The sequence below is a fragment of the Meles meles genome, chromosome 4 (assembly GCF_922984935.1).
Source record: "Meles meles chromosome 4, mMelMel3.1 paternal haplotype, whole genome shotgun sequence".
NCBI classification, from domain to species: Eukaryota; Metazoa; Chordata; class Mammalia; order Carnivora; family Mustelidae; genus Meles; species Meles meles.
Genome location: NC_060069.1, coordinates 55,981,813 through 55,999,800, shown reverse-complemented (window position 1 = coordinate 55,999,800; position 17,988 = coordinate 55,981,813). Strand labels below are relative to the sequence as shown.

The following is a 17,988-nucleotide window of genomic DNA, read 5'->3' as shown; positions in this document are numbered from 1 at the left end:
CCCGGGGAAGGTAGATATTTAAAGCGGGCAAATTTTGTTCTGAGACCACCGACTTTCGCTCCGGCGCCAGGAAGACACCCGACCTCTGACTTAGGAATTTCTTTTTTTTAAAGATTTTACTTATTTATTTGACAGAGAGAGAGATCACAAGTAGGCAGAGAGGCAGGCAGAGAGAGGGGAAGGAAGCAGGCTCCCTGCTGAGCAGCGAGCCCGATGCGGGGCTCGATCCCAGGACCCTGAGATCATGACCTGAGCCGAAGGCAGCGGCTTAATCCACTGAGCCACCCAGGCGCCCCTGACTTAGGAATTTAAGGAGCTGGGCTTGGACTTGGTGAGTTTTTGCTTTAAGCCGTCTTCGAATTTGGGCTAGGCTTTAAGGTAAAATCATGGGGGGGGGGGTGTGATCCCTCCCCAATTGTATTTTTTAAAAGAACTGCTGTAGGGAAGCTTAGTTTGATGTAAATTAGGGTTTTCTTCTGTTGTGTCTTAGGCCCCAGAAGCTCAAGGCATAAGTGGCGCGACAAGAGATCTTTTACAAGACTAGCCTGCCCTTAGAACTCTTGGCTCTAAGAATGAAAATCAGATGATCGGAGAACTGCAGTTCAGTCAAAACTTACCCACCGTCTATGCATAACTGTTGTGTGTTCTGAACGAACGTATCATTAGTCTAACAAATTCTACTTCCTAATGAAAAGTGTCTGGAGACCAGTTTCATATGGAATTCATATGTGTGATCAATCGTAACGATTAAAAAAAAAAAATGCTCTGCAGCCCACCGCACCCTAACAGGGGCCGAGGGCCCTCGTGGATGGAAATGTTGTCTTCCCTTCCGGATCACTAAAGGGGGGACAAGCCTCAGCTCCGCGGCTGGTTGGTTCTTTGTGCCGGGGACGGGAGACCGGCTCCCGTGCTCCGCAGAGAGGGCCCGGGTCCGCCCAGCCTCTGCCCCGCCCCCGCCCCGAGCTGCGGCCCCACTGCGCCGCGCCTCCTCACCGGAGCCGCTCTCGGACTGCGGGAAGGGAGACGCGGACTCTCCTTTAGCTTTCTTTGGACCAGGAGAAGTCTCCGAAAGAAGGACAGGGGAAGAAAGGAGGAGGGAGCCGCGAGGAGGTGAAGGCACGCCTGCTCGCATGGGTGGCTCCAGGACTTAAGGTTGGAATGCGCGCCGGGGCCAGGGCGCACGGCTGGAGCAGACACCCGGGCCTCGGCCCTCTGCTCTGGCCGGGACCGCGAGCGGCCCAGACTCGGGAGGCCCTAACCGCCACGGGGCAGGGTTGCCCGCCGCCCGCCAGCGCGGCGGGGAGGGCGCGTTCCCTCTCCGGAGCGTCTTTGTTCGCTCTGGCTGGCGGGCGCGGGCGCCCGGCAGCCGACACCCCGGGCCGAGTGCCGCCCGGGTGCGGCAGGTAGGTTGGGGCCCCGGAGCGCCAGTTGGGGTTTTCTGGGGCCCAGCGGGTTCCTCGTCCCCCGGGGAACTCTGGCGAGGTGGATACCGAGACGCAGCGCGGGGTTACCGAGGCGGACCAGAGCGCGGGAGCCCGCGGGCGAACACCGCGCCCTGTGGTTCCCGGATTCCGGATGGGATCCCCAATCACGCTACCATCCCTGCGCTGCAGGGGTGAATTCGGGTAGAAAGCCTGCGTCGGGCTGGAAATTAGGAAGCCGCCAGACTGGGGAAACTTTTCTTCGGCGAGTTACCGACTAGGGAAATGGAGACAAGGAAGTGGGCAGGCAGAGGAAACTGGGAAAGGAGACCTCTTGTTACCGGTAGGTTTTGGCCACTCTATTTTAACTGCCGAATTTTATTTTGTAACCGAAGTTTATTTTGCAATCTGAAGTGACAGCCGGTTGCTTACTCAGATACAATATAGGTCAAAGTAGTAACTTTGCATCTGATTCTAACCACACAGCCTATATTTTTTCTAATCCAGTGTTGGTTTTCATAGGTTATGGGTCATGTTAAAGGGACACCGATGTTGTAACTGCACAGTGTCTGCTGGTGGCATGTAGCTCTTATTATTTAGGGTAATTCTCTGATGAAAGTACATCAGTTAGAATTGGATTTGTTCCTCTGTGTCTTTATTTTGGGAACTTTACCTGGTCCCTATGGGGGAAGGGAGAGGGATGTGAGAAACTGAAATTGACCCAGAAAAGGATGCTCAGAGATAGTTATGTTCAGTGGTAGTGCAGAAAAGAGCCCCTCTTGAACTTTCTGAAAGGGAAATTGGTGATTAGCAGCTAAAAAATTAAGTTGGGAAATTAAGTTTCTCAAAAGAAACTTAATGCTAGATTTTGCATCTTGTCACATGGGAAGGAGGACTGCTTTATTTGTTCAACTCTTTTTTAATTATTATTTTAAAGCAAGAGAAACTGAAAGGTTTACGTTAGACACTTCATATGACCCTTCTGTCTCCTGCTCCTTCTCTCCGTCCCTTCCCATGATCCTACAAGCCCACTCCATTTATTTGAGCACTGGGAGGCTAAAGCTGAGGCTGACTCCCTCACCTCAGAACTCACCTTAGTTCCCCTGGGGCTCACCCCCAGCACCTTCTGATGGGGATGAGCATTATGACAGGGAGAGTTCAGGCTAAAGCTTAGAGAAGCTGTTTCCGAGGAAGTGAAAAATGAAGGGTGGTTAGGAGGCATCGGTGCTATTACACACAAATGACTTGCCCAAACAAAAAAGTCCCCCAAAAGCTCAGAATGTAGAGAATATTTTCAAAATAAACTGCAGGCTCTAGCAAGTAAAAACGTCACATTATATTTCCTTAAAATGGAGATCAAATTCCCCTTTTATCAAAGATTGATTCAAATAAAAAGATTGTAGGAAAGTGAAATAACTTTCTAATTCTTAAATATAGAACAGCTTGAATAATAACTCTTGGGTTTTGAAATGGGTCATCTTTTAAAATGGGTCACTTTGGCTGGAATCATTGCACTTGGTGACTTTCAAACTGTAGGTAGAGTTCTTTCTCAGGACCAACTGCCCCATAATCTACATAACAGAATATTAGGATGTTATAAGAAACTGGGAGAAATTCCGAAGGAAGTGGTCTCTTTCTGAAGTAACATTGTATCCTATCTTTTTGGAATTTTGTACATGCTCAACTGAATTGCCCTAAGCTTTGCATTTTATAGCACATTAAACCTTTTTTGGAATATTTCCATAGCCATTATTTTATTCCATTGTTAGAATAATCTTGTTAGGAGCTGCATATATTGTGTTTATGTTCCAGAAGTTAAGGCACAACAAATTATTATAAGAGCTCTTCCATTTGCCAGCAAAGATTTAGCCAGAACGATGCAAATCCAGGATATTTTTCTTTTTTTAGAGTTTATTTATTTATTTGACAGACAGAGATCACAACAAGTAGGCAGAGAGGCAGGCAGAGAGAGAGGGGGAAGCAGGTGCCTTGCTGAGCAGAGAGCCCGATGTAGGGCTCTATCCCAGGACCTTAAGACCATGAACCAGCCGAAGGCAGAGTCTTAACCCACTGAGCCACTCAGGCGCCCCCCAGGATATTTTTCTTATATTATGCGTGTGTGTGTGTATATATATATATATACACACACACACATATATATAGGAGGTATAAGAATCTTCATATTGAAAGGTAAGAAACTTGATCAGGTGAAATGTAAACTTAGAATAAACAGAACTGATTTTTTACTTTTCAATGCTGGAAGTTTAGAGACTGGCTTTTATCTATAACTTATTTTTTAAACTTTGTTTATATTCTGTAGTGAAGGCTTTGATCCTGGAAGACAGTTTTCTACAGAAAGGAATGTTCTACCATGTCTGTAGACAATAAGCCCCTAAAAGTCCAAGTTTGAAATATTATCACACAGCTTAGATCCACCTAAAATTTCATATTTTATCTCTTTATTCCTTTTCCTACAGTTTTTTCTGCAACTTTTTGACAGTGCTCTAGGCAGAGCAAGTTAAAAAGCTGACTCAGCTTGGGTTTCCTCCATAATTTACAGGGCCTTATAATTTTTGGCTGTGTCATCTTTGTAGAAATTCTTTTTTTTTTAAGTGTTTGTGGGAACCATATTGTTCTTTCCTGTCAAAGATGATGGAAAGGCATGTTCGGCTAATTAGTAATGATACTACTGTTCTCAGTCTCACCAGTACTTGGGATGTGTTAAGTGCCCCTTAGCAATCAGATCAGTATTTCTAAAAACTTATATCTAATAAATATTTTTTGAGAAGAATATTAGTGTATAGCTTATCATTTTGAAAGGTGATTAACCCCTAAAGAATTTAGCTACTGACTAATGGTATTGACATGGTACAGATATATGAACAATTTCTAGAGAGAGGAAATTAGCATAGATTCAACACCTGATTTAGATGACACTTTGTCAAATAAATGGCCTCAAATGATCCTCAGAAAAGACTGTGGCACATTGTTTAGAGCAAAGTCAACTCATGTGACCAGTAAATGGAAGCAACAGAATATGTCTACTTTTGTTCATGTTCTAAAACTCTTTTGGTTTTTCTACCCATGTGCCTCGATCAGGTCCAGATTCCAGATTGCACCAGAACACCTGCTTACTCCACTAGGGGGTTCTACACTGGAAACATCTCGGAAGCCTTCCCTGCACCTTGCCTATGGCCTACTACACAGTATGTGGTAAATTCATATTTGTTGAATTAATTGAATGTAGGCATTACCTACTTTTGGGGCAGTTCCACCTAATGCCTATAACAGGTAGATATTTAAATAAATGTTACTAATCTATTATAATAAATGTTGATTGAGACTGGAATGTTAAATATACATCTTATATTTTACACCATTATTTTGTATTCTGTAAACTCTCGGTCAAATGTTATTTCCAAATACAATAGAGTAGGACATATGAACTGCCATTGGACAAGAAGCCTGTATGTCTAGCTCATATAATGGGTTTATACCAGATTATGGTATCACCTTATTTTTTTTTTTTTAAGATTTTATTTATTTTTATTTAGACAGGGAGCCCGTGTGCAGCAAGCAGTGGGGGTTGGGGAGGAGCAAAGGGAGAGGAAGAATCTCAAGCAGACTCCACGCTGAGCATGGAAGCCCACTGCAGGGCTCAATCTCATGACCTTGAGATCATGACCTAAGCCAAAATCAAGAGTCACACACTTAACTGACAGAGCCACCCAGGTGCCCCGTCACCCTATTTTTAAATCACTATTTTTCATATCATAATATTACCTCAGATGTGCCTTTCATTTCATCCAATACTTATTCATCAAATAGTTGCTTGAAACATCCTCTCTGAGTCCTGTACTTTTTACTCTCCTCTCCTTCCCTCCTTACTTCTTGACCCCCTTCTGCCCTTAAATCCCCCAGTCTTCTTTGTGGAGGAAAGGATACAGACTCACGTCGCTTTTGCCTATTCTCTTATGCTACTGGGACCAAGAAAAAGAAGGAGGGAAAATTGAGAGAGAAGGTTAAAGAAAGGGTGGGTTACAAAGAGAGTGAGAACAAGCTCTGACAAAAGGCAGGCGATAGTAAAATGTAAATGACTCCAGACTTGAGGGAAGCAGATTCTTTGCCTTGGTGGGTGCTTCTCTTGGCCCTGCGGCTCTCACTTCCCTGTCCTCTCATCCTGATGGCCGCTGTAGGAAAAGCAGCTGGCCCGTGCCAGGGAGGAAGGCAGGTGCAGAGCTCAGGGACAGGACCTGGAACCCATCAGCTGCTTCTGAGCTTCCACAGATTCTGGAATTTTGGAGGTTACGTGGTCAGCCCCATGTCTGGGTGCCTCAGTTTCTCCTGCAACACAGGGAGAGCTTTCTCCTTCATAGGTTGCTGTGAGGCTTAAAGAGTCTCTATAGAACTTCAAGCACTCAGAACAGAGCCCAGAGCACTGTAAACACTCTTAGGCTAGCAACTGTTGCTAGAGTGGGCAAAACGAGAAATTTGTTTCTTAACTAGGCAAGAACAAAACTGACAAGAATTGTATTTAAAAGAGCAAGCAGCCCTGTCTACACAAACAACTATGCCTCAGGAATCAGTACAGAAGGCCAAGCTTAGAGAAGCAACTGTTTGACCTCTCAGAGACCTACTTTGTATTTCTGCTTTTTTGTTTGTTTCAAATTCTGTTACTGGGAATTTTCAGTCACTTTTAATGTAATTCCTCTGAAATATAATAATACTCTATAGTCCCTCGCCACCAGTTTCCTTAGTGCTTGTCTTTACTTAGGGCCTGCCTTTACTTGTTTGTTCATTTGGTATTTCCTTGTCTTTTTTTTTTTTTTTCCCCTATAACCAGCAAACAGAAATCTCCACCAGTGTTTAACTTATAAAGAAACATATAATTTAGTTTATATAGATGGGGAACTTGTTACTAGATTCACACTGTGGGTTTTATAACTAATTTCTCCCTCTGTCCCACATCCATGCTTGCTACAAGTTGTAATTTAGAGTCTTTGGGTAACACTGAATCCAGAACTAACCCTGTATTGTTTCTGGATAGATAACAACTCTAGATGGTTTCTGATCTCTGCCAGTGGCTTCAGCTAAATTTTTATAGCTAAAGTCACAGCCACAAAAACACCTAAAGACCCCAACTGGGTAGTATTTTTCCCTTTTCTATAGGCTTTGTATTGGAAACACTCAAATATGGATTAAAGAATAAATACCAACTGAGGGAATATTTAATTTTTCACATTTAAGATGTGAGTTGTAAATTCAAATTCTGGGTTGTTACCTTCTGTTTTGAGCAAACAGAATAGGCAGTTTGTACTAAACCATACCCAGCTGTGTTACTCATCACCAATGACTATAATGAATTTAACTAAGAAAAATGTAGGAGAACAAATTACAGCATTTACCATAAATTTAGGGCTAAACCTGATTTCCTTTAACATGGCAGCTAGGCTCTTGAGGATTGGTCCTAGCTCTCTTTAGGGGGAATAGATGATTAGAACAAGCCAGGAAAATAATGCTTGGAATGAAGAGCAAAATGCCACCTAAGGATGGACAGAAATGTCATATTTCTTTCCTTTGAGTTATGCCTGGATAGGAACCAAAACTGTCTCATATGGGACTTTAAGTGGTATATTAAATATCAAGGGTTGAAGTACTCTTTTTTTTTTTAAACTGATGTACTGAAGGAGCATCCTTAGTTTATAATTATACTTTTATGACCTTTAAGTTTTGTGCTCTAAATGAGTGCCTCCCCTGCCTCTCCCTGAAAGTGTGCTCTACCGAGGGGATGGAGATGGTTGGCCAGCCTGGGGATCCGGGAAGAGGGGGCCCACGTGGGAATGAGAAGGGACAATACATGTGATGTCTTCTCCTTTTTCTGTGGGCAGGAGGTGAAGCCTCAGCTAAGAGTGAGGGGCACAGACAGAGGGAGAAGATTGACATTGGCTGATGAGGGGACAGGAGAGAGAGAGAGAAGGTCCAGGGCAAGTGAATTCTCCTCACACAGCATTGAGCCCTCTGCCCACAGCTCCATATCACCATCTATAGTAACACAGCCTGCCCGGGGGGTTATGCCTCCCCTGCAGCCTGAAGGCAGGAAGGACCAGAGATCTGGTGTCATTGGGATGGAAGAGCAGGAGAGGAGAGGAGGGCAAAGGTGCCAGACGATTCTGCATCTGAGACAGGCAGGTGGGGAAGAAGGAAGGTCAGGAGATTGCCGGGTGGGGTGGGAGTGTTAGGGAGCAGGTAAGGTGTGGGCAGAGGATTCTGGGGGATTATTTAAGAGACTGTGGTTGAAGAGCGATCAGACCAGAGAGTGTGCACTGGAATTTGAAATTTCAAAGGAAATGCAGTTGTAGGTGAAGCCACCTAAATGACTTTCTTGCCAATAAGTTAAGTGTGTGGGAGGGTATGTGAACAAAATGGTATACCCTTCATGACACAAGGGCTCCTTAGACTTGAGTGTCGCAGGTCTACTAAGACTTGGAAATACAGTTTCTCTAAGAATAGATGTTGGTGATCTATTACAACAATGACCAGAAACTATGGTCAAGAAACAGATGGGTGGAAGCAAAAACAGATACATTTTGAATTCAAACCCATGGGCTTTCTCTAGCTCCTGTTCCTCAGCCTTCAGGTCTCAGATTCAGTGTTGCTCCTCCTGGAAGTTGCCTCCCCTGCTCCACCTACCCCCATCTCTCCCCTCCTGACTCCCAGCACAGACCCCACTGTTTGCCCCAGGGCTCTCCTCCTGCCCAGAGCGCCACCTGGGGCCTTATCTTTCCTGCCATCTGAATATCACCCTCTACTGTTCTTTACCCCATCTTAACTTTCTACGAACTAGCCCTTTCAAATAGTTCCTTTTTTGGGGCACCTGAGTGGCTCAGATGGTTAAGCATCTGCCTTTGGCTTAGGTCATGATCTCCAGGTCCTGGGATGGAGTCCTGAGCCCTGCATCTGGCTCCCTGCTCAGTGGGGGAGTCCCTCTGACCCTCCCCCTGCTTGTGCTCTCTTTGCCTTTCTCTGAAAAAAAAGAAAGAAAGAAAATAGTTCCTTTTTAGAAGAAATAACCATCTGAAGTTTTACAGAATTTGTACAGTATTCTCTTTCATTTGTCAAAAGACATTACCTAGTCCTTGAGCTCAAACCTGCGCAAATGAATTGAGATGCCACATAAACACACGCATGCACGCAGGGCACATCAAGTAAAACATACACATGCACACAGGCGCGTAAAGTGAAATACACACGCGTTCATGGGCGCATAAAGTAAAATCAGATACTTCCTTTTCTTTGCCTCCTCCCACTCCTCCTTCCCCTGAGTTTCCTTCCTCGGGGCCCCTCTGCTCCTCTCTGGTCCTCCCAGCAGCCACCTTCCTTATGCTCAGAGCACTGCCCCCTCTGCAGTCCCACTGCCTCCTCCAGTCTCACCTGACCCCCTGGACTGCCCCACCGGCTGACTCTCTCACACCTCCGCTCAACACCAGCCCAAACCCAGACACGCTGTCCTCACTCCTAACTCAGGAAACCAGCTGCCACTCCTGTGTGGCTAATGCTGGAAACCAGACGTCCGCCTCCTCCGTTCCTCCCATCCCAAGCCACTCAGCAGGGAGTGCTGGGTTTGTTTTCCTCCAAAGGGTCTTCCTTACCCCTGACTTCCCTCCTCACTTCCACCACCCTAGACCGGGCCTCCTCACCTCATTCTGCTTCAGTGTGAGGCCCCAAGGGAGCTGGGGGCCCCATCTCCAGGCATCCCCCATCCATCCCGAGTGCCACCACCAGATTAGTCCCTTCATACGATGCTTAGTGCATGCATATTGACAAGGCAGTTATTGTTCAAACAAAAACTGAAATGTCTGTGACTTCTTGCTGCTCTCGGCACACACTGACTCCTCTGCCTCATTTTCAAGGTTCCCCGTAAGTGGGCCCCGATCTTTCTGCTTTCAAATACCTGCTTGTATCTCAAATATTTGTGATGTTGCTATTTTTTTTCCTTTCCTGCCTGAAAGAGATTGCTTCTTTTCCTGTAACCATCTAAATCCTGTTCATCCTCAGGCCCTCCTATCCTGCTGTCACTGATCTCGACTACCAGGGACTGTCTTTTTTGCCTAGAGTTGATATTGTCTAAATTAGTGCTGTGACGCTATCTGCAATGTACTGTGATCTGCTGCTTTTTGTCCTTGGAACTGAATTTTCAAGTGGGCATCATGAATCTTGTCTCAACTAGACTGTAGATGTTTTCAGAGAGGAGACTATGAAATACTACTGCATGACTCCCACCACGCCCAACTGCATAATGATTCCTTAGCAAACACTCACATACTTGTCAGATTTGTTGAAAAGTTGAACACTGAGGTTGTTTGACTTGAACTTAAAGTGTAGGCCTCACTATCGTGATTAAAACTTCAAAATTTTCATCAGGTTTTGTATAGTATTTCAGGATCCACTAAAGTAGACTCAACATAGAAATGGGTTACCAGCAAGAACAAAGTAGAAAAAAAAAAAATCAGGGGTCATTTAGGGCAACTTGTAGTCCCTAGTTGTTTCTGGAAGAGTTTAAAGAGTTCTTTTGTGAAGAAATATTCTTGAGTAACTGTGGGGCACAGCTCCCAGACTGAAAAGCATTTGGGGTAGGGTCAGCCACCTTCTTTTCTGATGTTCCTATTCTTTGTTCTTCTGGCTACTTCTATTAGGAAAGACAATACCAAGAGAATCTGCTCCTTCTTTTCAGCCCAAATAGAAGCAAACCCAAGTTATAGTCCAAATATTTGCGTACAGGTCTTGCTCAATGGAGGAATGGGTTACATCCTAGTAAACCCACTGTAAGTTGAAAATACTGGAAGTCAAAAAAGCATTTATACACCTAACATACCAAACAGCATAGCTTAGCCTAGCCTACCTGAAACGTACTCAGAACATTTATATTAGCCTACAGTGGGGCAAAAGCATCTAACACCAAGTGTATTAGATACAAAAATGCTGAATAGCTCATGTAATTGAATACTGTAGTGAAAGTGAGAAAGGGAATGGCTGTAAGTGTAGTGCTTGTTTACCCTCATGATTGCCTAGCTGACTGGGAGCTGCCGCTCACCGCTGCTGCCCAGCACCACCAGAGACTATCATATGGCATATCACTGGCCTGGGAAAAGATCAAAATTCCCAATTTGAAACACTCAGTATACTGAGTGCATGTTGCTTTCACACCATCATAAAATACACAAATCGTAAGTTGGGGACTGTCTGTATTTGCCTCTGAGCAGTTCTTCGTCCTGTTCTCTCCTATGGTCTTTCCTGTTTCCTCTTCCCAGCAAGACTCTGAAGTCATCTGTAATTTTTACATCTCCTAGATAACAATACATTGACGTTCACCCCCCAATCTGCAGATGAAGTCACGGACTCAGAGTGCAGGGAGGGTGGCTGAGTTGCACAGCGAACCTGGCCCCCAAAGGGGGTGGCCCTGGGGCTTGCAGCCTGGGGCCTGGTCTCTGCGCTGCGCACTGTGCGCACAAAGGAAGCTGCAGGCACAGCATTCTGGTGGGCTGGTTCCTGAGCTCACAGGCATTATCTGGCTCCTCTGTTCCCTGGCAGGCCCAGCATTTTCTCTCCAGCTCAGGCAGGCCTGTGGGTTTCTCTATGGGTGGCCTCCCCTCCCTTTGGAGCCGGAAGCTAGAAGATGTGTTTGCGACAAGCCGAAGGTTCTGTGTGAAGCAGAGGAGGGGAGTCCATGGAGTGTGTGTGGTGCCCACCGGCAAAGCCAGGGCTGGTGGGCAATGCTGTTTGGTTCTGATTCGTGAATTTAGACCATGGAAGGGCCTTTTGCTTCTGGTCGGGCAATGCTGCCTAGGGACTATGTTTGATTTGGAGGAGTTTGGGGGTTCTTTTGTTATAAAAGTGAAGCTCGGCACTGCCAAAGAGTAGTTCACCTTTCCTAATCGCCCCCTCATCAGATCAGTCCTATCAGTGGGCTTTGGTTATGACTGGTATAAATGACAGCTAAACAATTCAAGCTGCCGAGGTGGGAGGAATCTTGTTTTAGAATTGCACGTGCTGTTCTGAACCTAACAAAGCAGTGTGGGTTGTTGGCTTTGCAACAGGTTCTTTGTCATTTTTTCAGAAACTGTTTTGACTCTTTGAGCTCAGTGGGGAACAGGGGAAGAAATATAGGGAAATAAGGTAAATACACATGTATCAGGGGTGGGGAGCAGGGGGATAAGTGCATGTTCGGGGTTGGCTGCTAGAATGCATGCTAGCAGCAGAACACACCAACCAAAGGAGTAATAGGCCCCATTCATTGGAGAGATACTAGGGCCTCTGTGAGTCAAGTGTTTATGTGGGTGTTGGAGGAGTCAGGCCTGTGGGCTGATTGTCTAGCAAGAAGCTCAGACTTGTAAACAACTGGGAATAGGTGCAAAGCGAGCTGACATTGCAACATTATGAGTGCAGCTGCTCAGAAATGAGAAGCTGGTTTTGCCTGTAGTTCCAAAGGTTACTCTTTGTGTCTTGCCCAGGGTCTGTTGGAATAGAAACTGCAGATTAGTTTCAATTGATAATTTTCTTAGAATTCTTAAACAGTTAGGGGATCTTAAAATCTGCCCTTAAGAATTCTCTGCTGTTTTACATTAAGCCTCCAGTTCTAGAGGCAGAAGGGGATATCCGCCCTCACAGGGGGACCCTTATCGAAGTGAGCACTATTAAGACCAAGAGGAAGTGTCCCCTTCCCATGGAATGAAAGTGATTCTGCAAAGTTTAGGCAGATGCCACCATCAGAAACTGATGTTTCCCACTGTCTTTTCCATTCTACTCTAGAGGATTCGGTCCACCAAGACCAGCCAAACCAAGAGGGGAAATTACTAATTCTGATCTATCCCTTGCTCTTTTGATGGTAAAGCACACACACACACAAATACATTTTACATTACAACCGGAAGCCACATATACATAAAACTGAAAGTTTCACACAGTGATACTTAAACTACTTTCAGTGCATTATGCCATTCTCTATTTTGTTCTTTCTTTTCCTTTTCCTTTTTTAAATACTGGTTGTGACTTCCTCAGAGGCACTAGCAAGTTTTAAAATCTATACCCTACGAGATAAGATGATTATCCCTGGACAAAGTCTCCATGAGTGTTGGCTCTGATCTCCCATACTTCTTGGACTTTTGCATGCCTGGTCTTTGCTGTTATCAGCCCAACATGGAGTAACTTGGCAGATAGGTAACACAGCTATATATAAAGGCCAGAAGTTGGGAAGGAAGTCCCACAGCCAAGGTTAGCCCAGCAGAGCAGGGTGCTCTCCATGTATGCAGTTGGTTTCATAGCACGGCCTAAGGGCGCGGGACTTGGGGTTGAGATCTTTGAGCACAAATGCAGAGCCTTTTTCCTGGGGCTTGTGATGTGGGCTCGGCTACCCAGCCAGCCCGGACTGAGTGGAGCTTGCGTGGTCCTGTCCCTGTCAGTCTGAAGCCCAGGAGACTGATATGTTAACCCTGAGGGGAGAGAATACTTCTCCAGGCAAAAGGATGTATCTTACTTCGGATAAGCCATGGGGGACAGAGTACTTGAGGACAGGAGGTGCTGTCTCCTAGTCATGAAAGAAAGGGGAGGACATGTGACTGACTGTGTCTCCTGACCCCAGTTCTTCGCAAGTGACCAGCTGTCTGAGTGAAGGATGTCTCCACCCCCACCACGGTTCTTTGTACCAACATTCAGAGAATGCCTACCAGGTCAGACACTGACCACCTGCATGCTGAGGGCAGAGTGTCTACGACATCGTGCCCTAGTCACAGAGTTCACAGTGTAATTGGCAGAGACAGCTAAATTTAAAAAGTCAGTCTGGGAAAATGGGTGCAAGAATGTGCTGTGGTAATAGAGGAAGCCTCATCTTCGGTGGTAGTGCTAGAGGGACTTCCCAGAAAAGGATGCCTGTAGAATTTAGTGAAGATTATAGTATACTACTTATTAGCAAATGGAGCAGGGCTCAGCAGGCCACAGGACTGCTGGTACAAAGGCTGCCACGTGTGAACTAGCAAGCATGGCCGAGCTTCCAGCCAGCACTCTGGTTCTGACATCTGTTAGAGGGAGCGTCTGAAGGGGGTGAAGGAGCTCAGTTAGTCTCATGGTTAGATCTGAGTCTTATTTTTATTTATTATTGTTAAAAGATTTTTATTTATTTATTTGACAGAGAGACAAAGAGACTGTGAGAGAGGGCATGCAAGCAGGGGGAGTGGGAAAAGGAGAAGCAGGCTTCCTGCCAAGCAGGGAGCCCGATGCGGGGCTCGATCCCAGGACCCTGGGATTATGACCTGAGCCGAAGGCAGACGCTTAAAGACTGACCCACCCAGGCACCCCTAGATCTGAGTTCTAGAAAGGTCACTCTAGGGTAGAGGATGGGTCGGTCGGGGATCGTTTTGGCTGCTGCACTCATCTGGGTGAGAGGTGATGATAACAGGAAGAGGTGAAGAGAGATTTAGAAGAAGCAATTCACAGGATTAAGTAACTGGCTATGGAATGGAGGAAAAGGAGGACTTTCAGATTTCTGGCACAGACCCATGAACTGCCCTCAGACACAAGAAAGGGAAAATGGCAACAGCAGGTGTTAGGGGAGAAGACCGTAGAAGGGGTGAGAAATGGCACTGGCGTGTCCCTGTGTGCAGGTAAGTACCTGTCTACCTCCCTTTATCTATATTTCTGTGTATATTCCCATTTTACTTGCATAAGGACTGAGTTAAATGGGGTCATCCCAGTTTTTCAGATTCCCGGATTAGGTGCACAGCGGGAGAGTCAGCGCTGGTGTTCACATTGCCAGACTACAAAGACGGTGCTCTTTGGCTATTACCCTGTGCCTTCCTGGTTTGAATGTACTAAATTTGAGATGCCTGTTGAGTTTCCAAATGAAAAAGGAGGAAAAGGACTATATGGATGTGGGGCTCACAAAGTCATTTTGGTTTGAGAGAGTTTGGGCTGTGCTTTTGAAAATGTATCTCGACTCCCTGATTTACAAACCTTGATTTTTTAAAACAAAATCTTATTCTTATTCCTGTCTTGTCTGGGGCAAGCTTTAATGAATTTTAACTGTTATGAACTTTCTTTTCATCATTCACCTATTTTGCCTTGAACTATATACAGGCATAATCTTGGAGACACAGCGGATTTGATAAAGTGAGTCAAATTAATTTTTTGATCTCCCAGCACATATAAAAGTTATGTTCACACTATACTGTGATCTGTGAAGTGTGTCTAAAAAAATGTACATACCTTAATTAAAAAATACTTTATTGATAAAAAATGCTAACCATCATCCAGTCTTTTACCGAGTCACAGTCACCTGATCACAGATCACCGTTACAAATATAATAATGAAAACATTTGAAATACTGTGAGAATCACCGAAACGGAATGCAGAGACATGAGGAGAGCAAATGCTGTTGGAAAAATGGCAACCCCTTGCTTGATGCAGCGTTGCCATGAGCCTTTAACTTGTAAGAAAGGCATTGTGCCCTAAAACAAGGGGTCCCTGCTGCTCCTTTCATCCTGGCTGCACTGCAGATCAGTATATTCCTGGACAGAATGTGTCCAGGAATATACTCCTCCATGTGAGATTGTGAACTTCAAGGGTATAGGCTCATAGCCATTTGGGAGGCTTTTTATTTTTTAGGGTTGAGATGAGGAAAGGGCCTCCATATGTTGAAGGGGAGGACAGCAGGGAGTGAATGGTTCTTTCCCTTTCCCTAGCCTCCCCTGCCCCCGCCAAGAAATAAACATCTGTATGCCCCTGCTAAACACGAGCTGCCTCGTCACCTTCTGTCCACATCTGGCACGTTACATTTCATTTTGAAGAACAAAAAGTTGTTTCTTCCTTTTTGGTCACTCTCACCCATTCACTTGGCATCTTTTCTCTTCCTGACTCTAACAGGTGGCACTTTACTCTCACAGAAGGAAGCCCATGGACTAGCGACACGAGGCCCGTCACCTAACTCAGCGAAGGATGCCGGCGTGGAAACACTCTGACAGGCCGGTGTCCTCCTCCTTCTGCGCGTTCCACTCTTTCGCAATCCCAGAAAAAATGGCATGAAAAGACAATATTTTGTGACACGAGACGCTCCTATTTTTCTAATGACGGACGTGTATTAAGATGGACATCTGTTCTACACGATACCAAGTTCTATGGCCTCGAAGGAGCAAGCGCCCATTTAAAACCAACCCTAAGTAAAAACGGAGCTGCATGGATGTCAGAATGTTTGTGAGTGGCAGAAGAGTGAAAAAATGGCAGTTCGCTCAGTTATTTGCCACGTGTTTTGTACTAAGCCTCATGTTTTTTTGGGGACCCATCGATAATCACATTGTGAGCCATATGAAGTCCTACTCTTACAGATACCTCATAAATAGCTATGACTTTGTGAATGACAGCCTGTCTCTTAAGCAGAGTGTGGATGGGACGACTCGCTACCAGTACCTGATTAACCATGAGGAGAAATGTCAGGCACAAGACATCCTCCTGTTACTGTTTGTAAAAACTGCTCCCGAAAACTACAATCGACGTTCCGCAATTAGAAAAACGTGGGGCAGTGAGAAGTACGTTCAGTCTCAACTTAATGCCAACATCAAAACTCTGTTTGCTTTAGGGACACCTGCTAACCCACTGACGAGAGAAGAACTGCAGAGAAAACTGGTCTGGGAAGATCAAGTATACAGTGATCTAATCCAGCAAGACTTTGCTGATTCTTTCTATAATCTTACTCTTAAATTACTTCTGCAGTTCAGTTGGGCAAACAGCTTTTGTCCTCATGCCAAATTCCTTATGACAGCTGATGATGACATATTTATTCATATGCCAAATCTTATCCAATACCTTCAAAGTTTAGAAAAAATTGGTGTTCAGGACTTTTGGATTGGTCGGGTTCATCGCGGAGCTCCTCCTGTGAGAGACAAACGCAGCAAATACTATGTCCCTTATGAAATGTACCAGTGGCCGTCTTACCCTGACTATACTGCTGGAGCGGCCTACGTGATCTCTGGCGACGTAGCCGCCAAAGTCTACGAGGCGTCACAGACACTTAACTCTAGTCTTTACATAGATGATGTGTTCATGGGCCTTTGTGCCAATAAAATGGGGATAGTACCACAACACCATGTGTTTTTCTCCGGGGAAGGGAAAACTCCTTATCATCCCTGCATCTACGATAAAATGATGACATCTCATGGACACGTACAAGACCTTCAGGACCTCTGGAGGGATGCCACAGACCCCAAAGTCAAAACAATTTCAAAAGGGTTTTTCGGTCAAATATACTGCAGGATAATTAAGATAGTTCTCCTCTGCAGACTGACCTCTATTAACACGTATCCTTGTAGGGCTGCCTTTGTCTAATGGTACTTGAATGTTGTATGTTTTCACTGTCACTGAGCCAAACCTGGGTGAAAAAACTTTATGTATTTGTTGATACCTTAAGTAAAATGAGTATGAAAAAACAAAGAAATAGTTTGAAAACCCAAACCTGGGTGAAAAAACTTTATGTATTTGTTGATACCTTAAGTAAAATGAGTATGAAAAAACAAAGAAATAGTTTGAAAACATTCTAATAGAATGTTTCTTTGATTCTAGAAGCTATTCAATGTAACTTATCTACTTCATGGCCCAAATTCATTTCAAGGAATTTATATTTAGAAAAGGTTTATGGAGACAAAACTAAAGGGAAATTCAAGTTCTCACTCGATGCCACGTGTATATTTGAGGCATAGAGAAGTTATTAAGGTGCTTTGGTGTTAGAGTAGGTGCTTTTGAAAAATACTAAGTGAATGTAAAGTACAACATTTCAAAGAAATGAGTATGTTGTCAGACCAGATTTACAAATTAGTTTTACTGGGGAGCACGTGACTAGGGGAGATGGGGGCAGCAGAGGATTGGCATAGGAGAAAGTACTTGAACTTGAAAGTTCCTGTTCTTCAGAGGGGACTTACAAAAATGTACACAATTTCTTTATAATCAGCCAAATCAATTGTTGTCACATGCCTGTAGCTAACTTACCTAGATAGTATTAGAATCATTTAAAATATATTTATATCTTCTTTCAAAGTGTAATGTGAAATTTGAGCTGTCATTCGCTCTGCCCTAAATGGTACTTCATGTGAATTTTTAGATTATTAGAAATGACACAAAACATGGGCAGTTTGTTGCTCACAAGGTCTTTCTCTAGGGAGAAATCATTGATCATTCAAATCAGCCAATTTTAATGAATTTTTCAGCTGGTTTTTAAATATTCAATATCAGCCTGTTTTTAAGGTAGTTATTTGAATGTAGGTTGCAGAGAGGAATATAATAATCGAGAGGACTTCAAAAAGAGAGAACATTAAATGCCTCTTTTCTCCTTTTCTGTAATTTATAAAATAAAATTCTTCGTGTGTAAATTATTGTGACAATGACGAAAATTAGCCTACCCCTCCCCAACAGCATCTCCTAAACCACAGTACTTTGTCAGATTCTAAAATCAAGAGTATTCATCATCAAATCAAAGCTATCCTACCTTTAAAAAAAAATCAGTTCTTTCATCAAAATGATTATCAGAGGTGT

At 44.4% G+C, this 17,988-nt stretch overlaps 2 protein-coding genes across 5 annotated transcripts in view; one reads left to right on the top strand and one right to left on the bottom strand.

Annotated features, from left to right (window-relative positions):
- MCF2L2 (MCF.2 cell line derived transforming sequence-like 2) overlaps positions 1 to 17,988 on the bottom strand; it is a 253,852-nt gene that overhangs the window by 74,636 nt on the left and 161,228 nt on the right. The window lies entirely within an intron of this gene.
- Positions 195 to 16,906, top strand: B3GNT5 (UDP-GlcNAc:betaGal beta-1,3-N-acetylglucosaminyltransferase 5). Of its 3 annotated transcripts, none has more exons than XM_046003462.1 (3): positions 195 to 331; positions 4,521 to 4,627; positions 15,334 to 16,906. In XM_046003462.1, the coding sequence occupies exon 3, from the start codon at positions 15,643 to 15,645 to the stop codon at positions 16,786 to 16,788; it is 1,146 nt and encodes a 381-aa protein (XP_045859418.1). In that variant the 5' UTR covers positions 195 to 331; positions 4,521 to 4,627; positions 15,334 to 15,642; the 3' UTR covers positions 16,789 to 16,906. The 3 variants fall into 3 exon arrangements, with proteins under 3 accessions (XP_045859418.1, XP_045859417.1, XP_045859419.1); XM_046003461.1 differs by lacking the exon at positions 195 to 331 and adding an exon at positions 1,031 to 1,152; XM_046003463.1 differs by lacking the exon at positions 195 to 331 and adding an exon at positions 1,031 to 1,152 and having other exon boundaries at positions 4,521 to 4,634.

Bases quoted from the DNA above. Each gene is read 5' to 3' on its own strand.
- B3GNT5 (XM_046003462.1), top strand. From the start codon at position 15,643: ATGGATGTCAGAATGTTTGTGAGTGGCAGAAGAGTGAAAAAATGGCAG.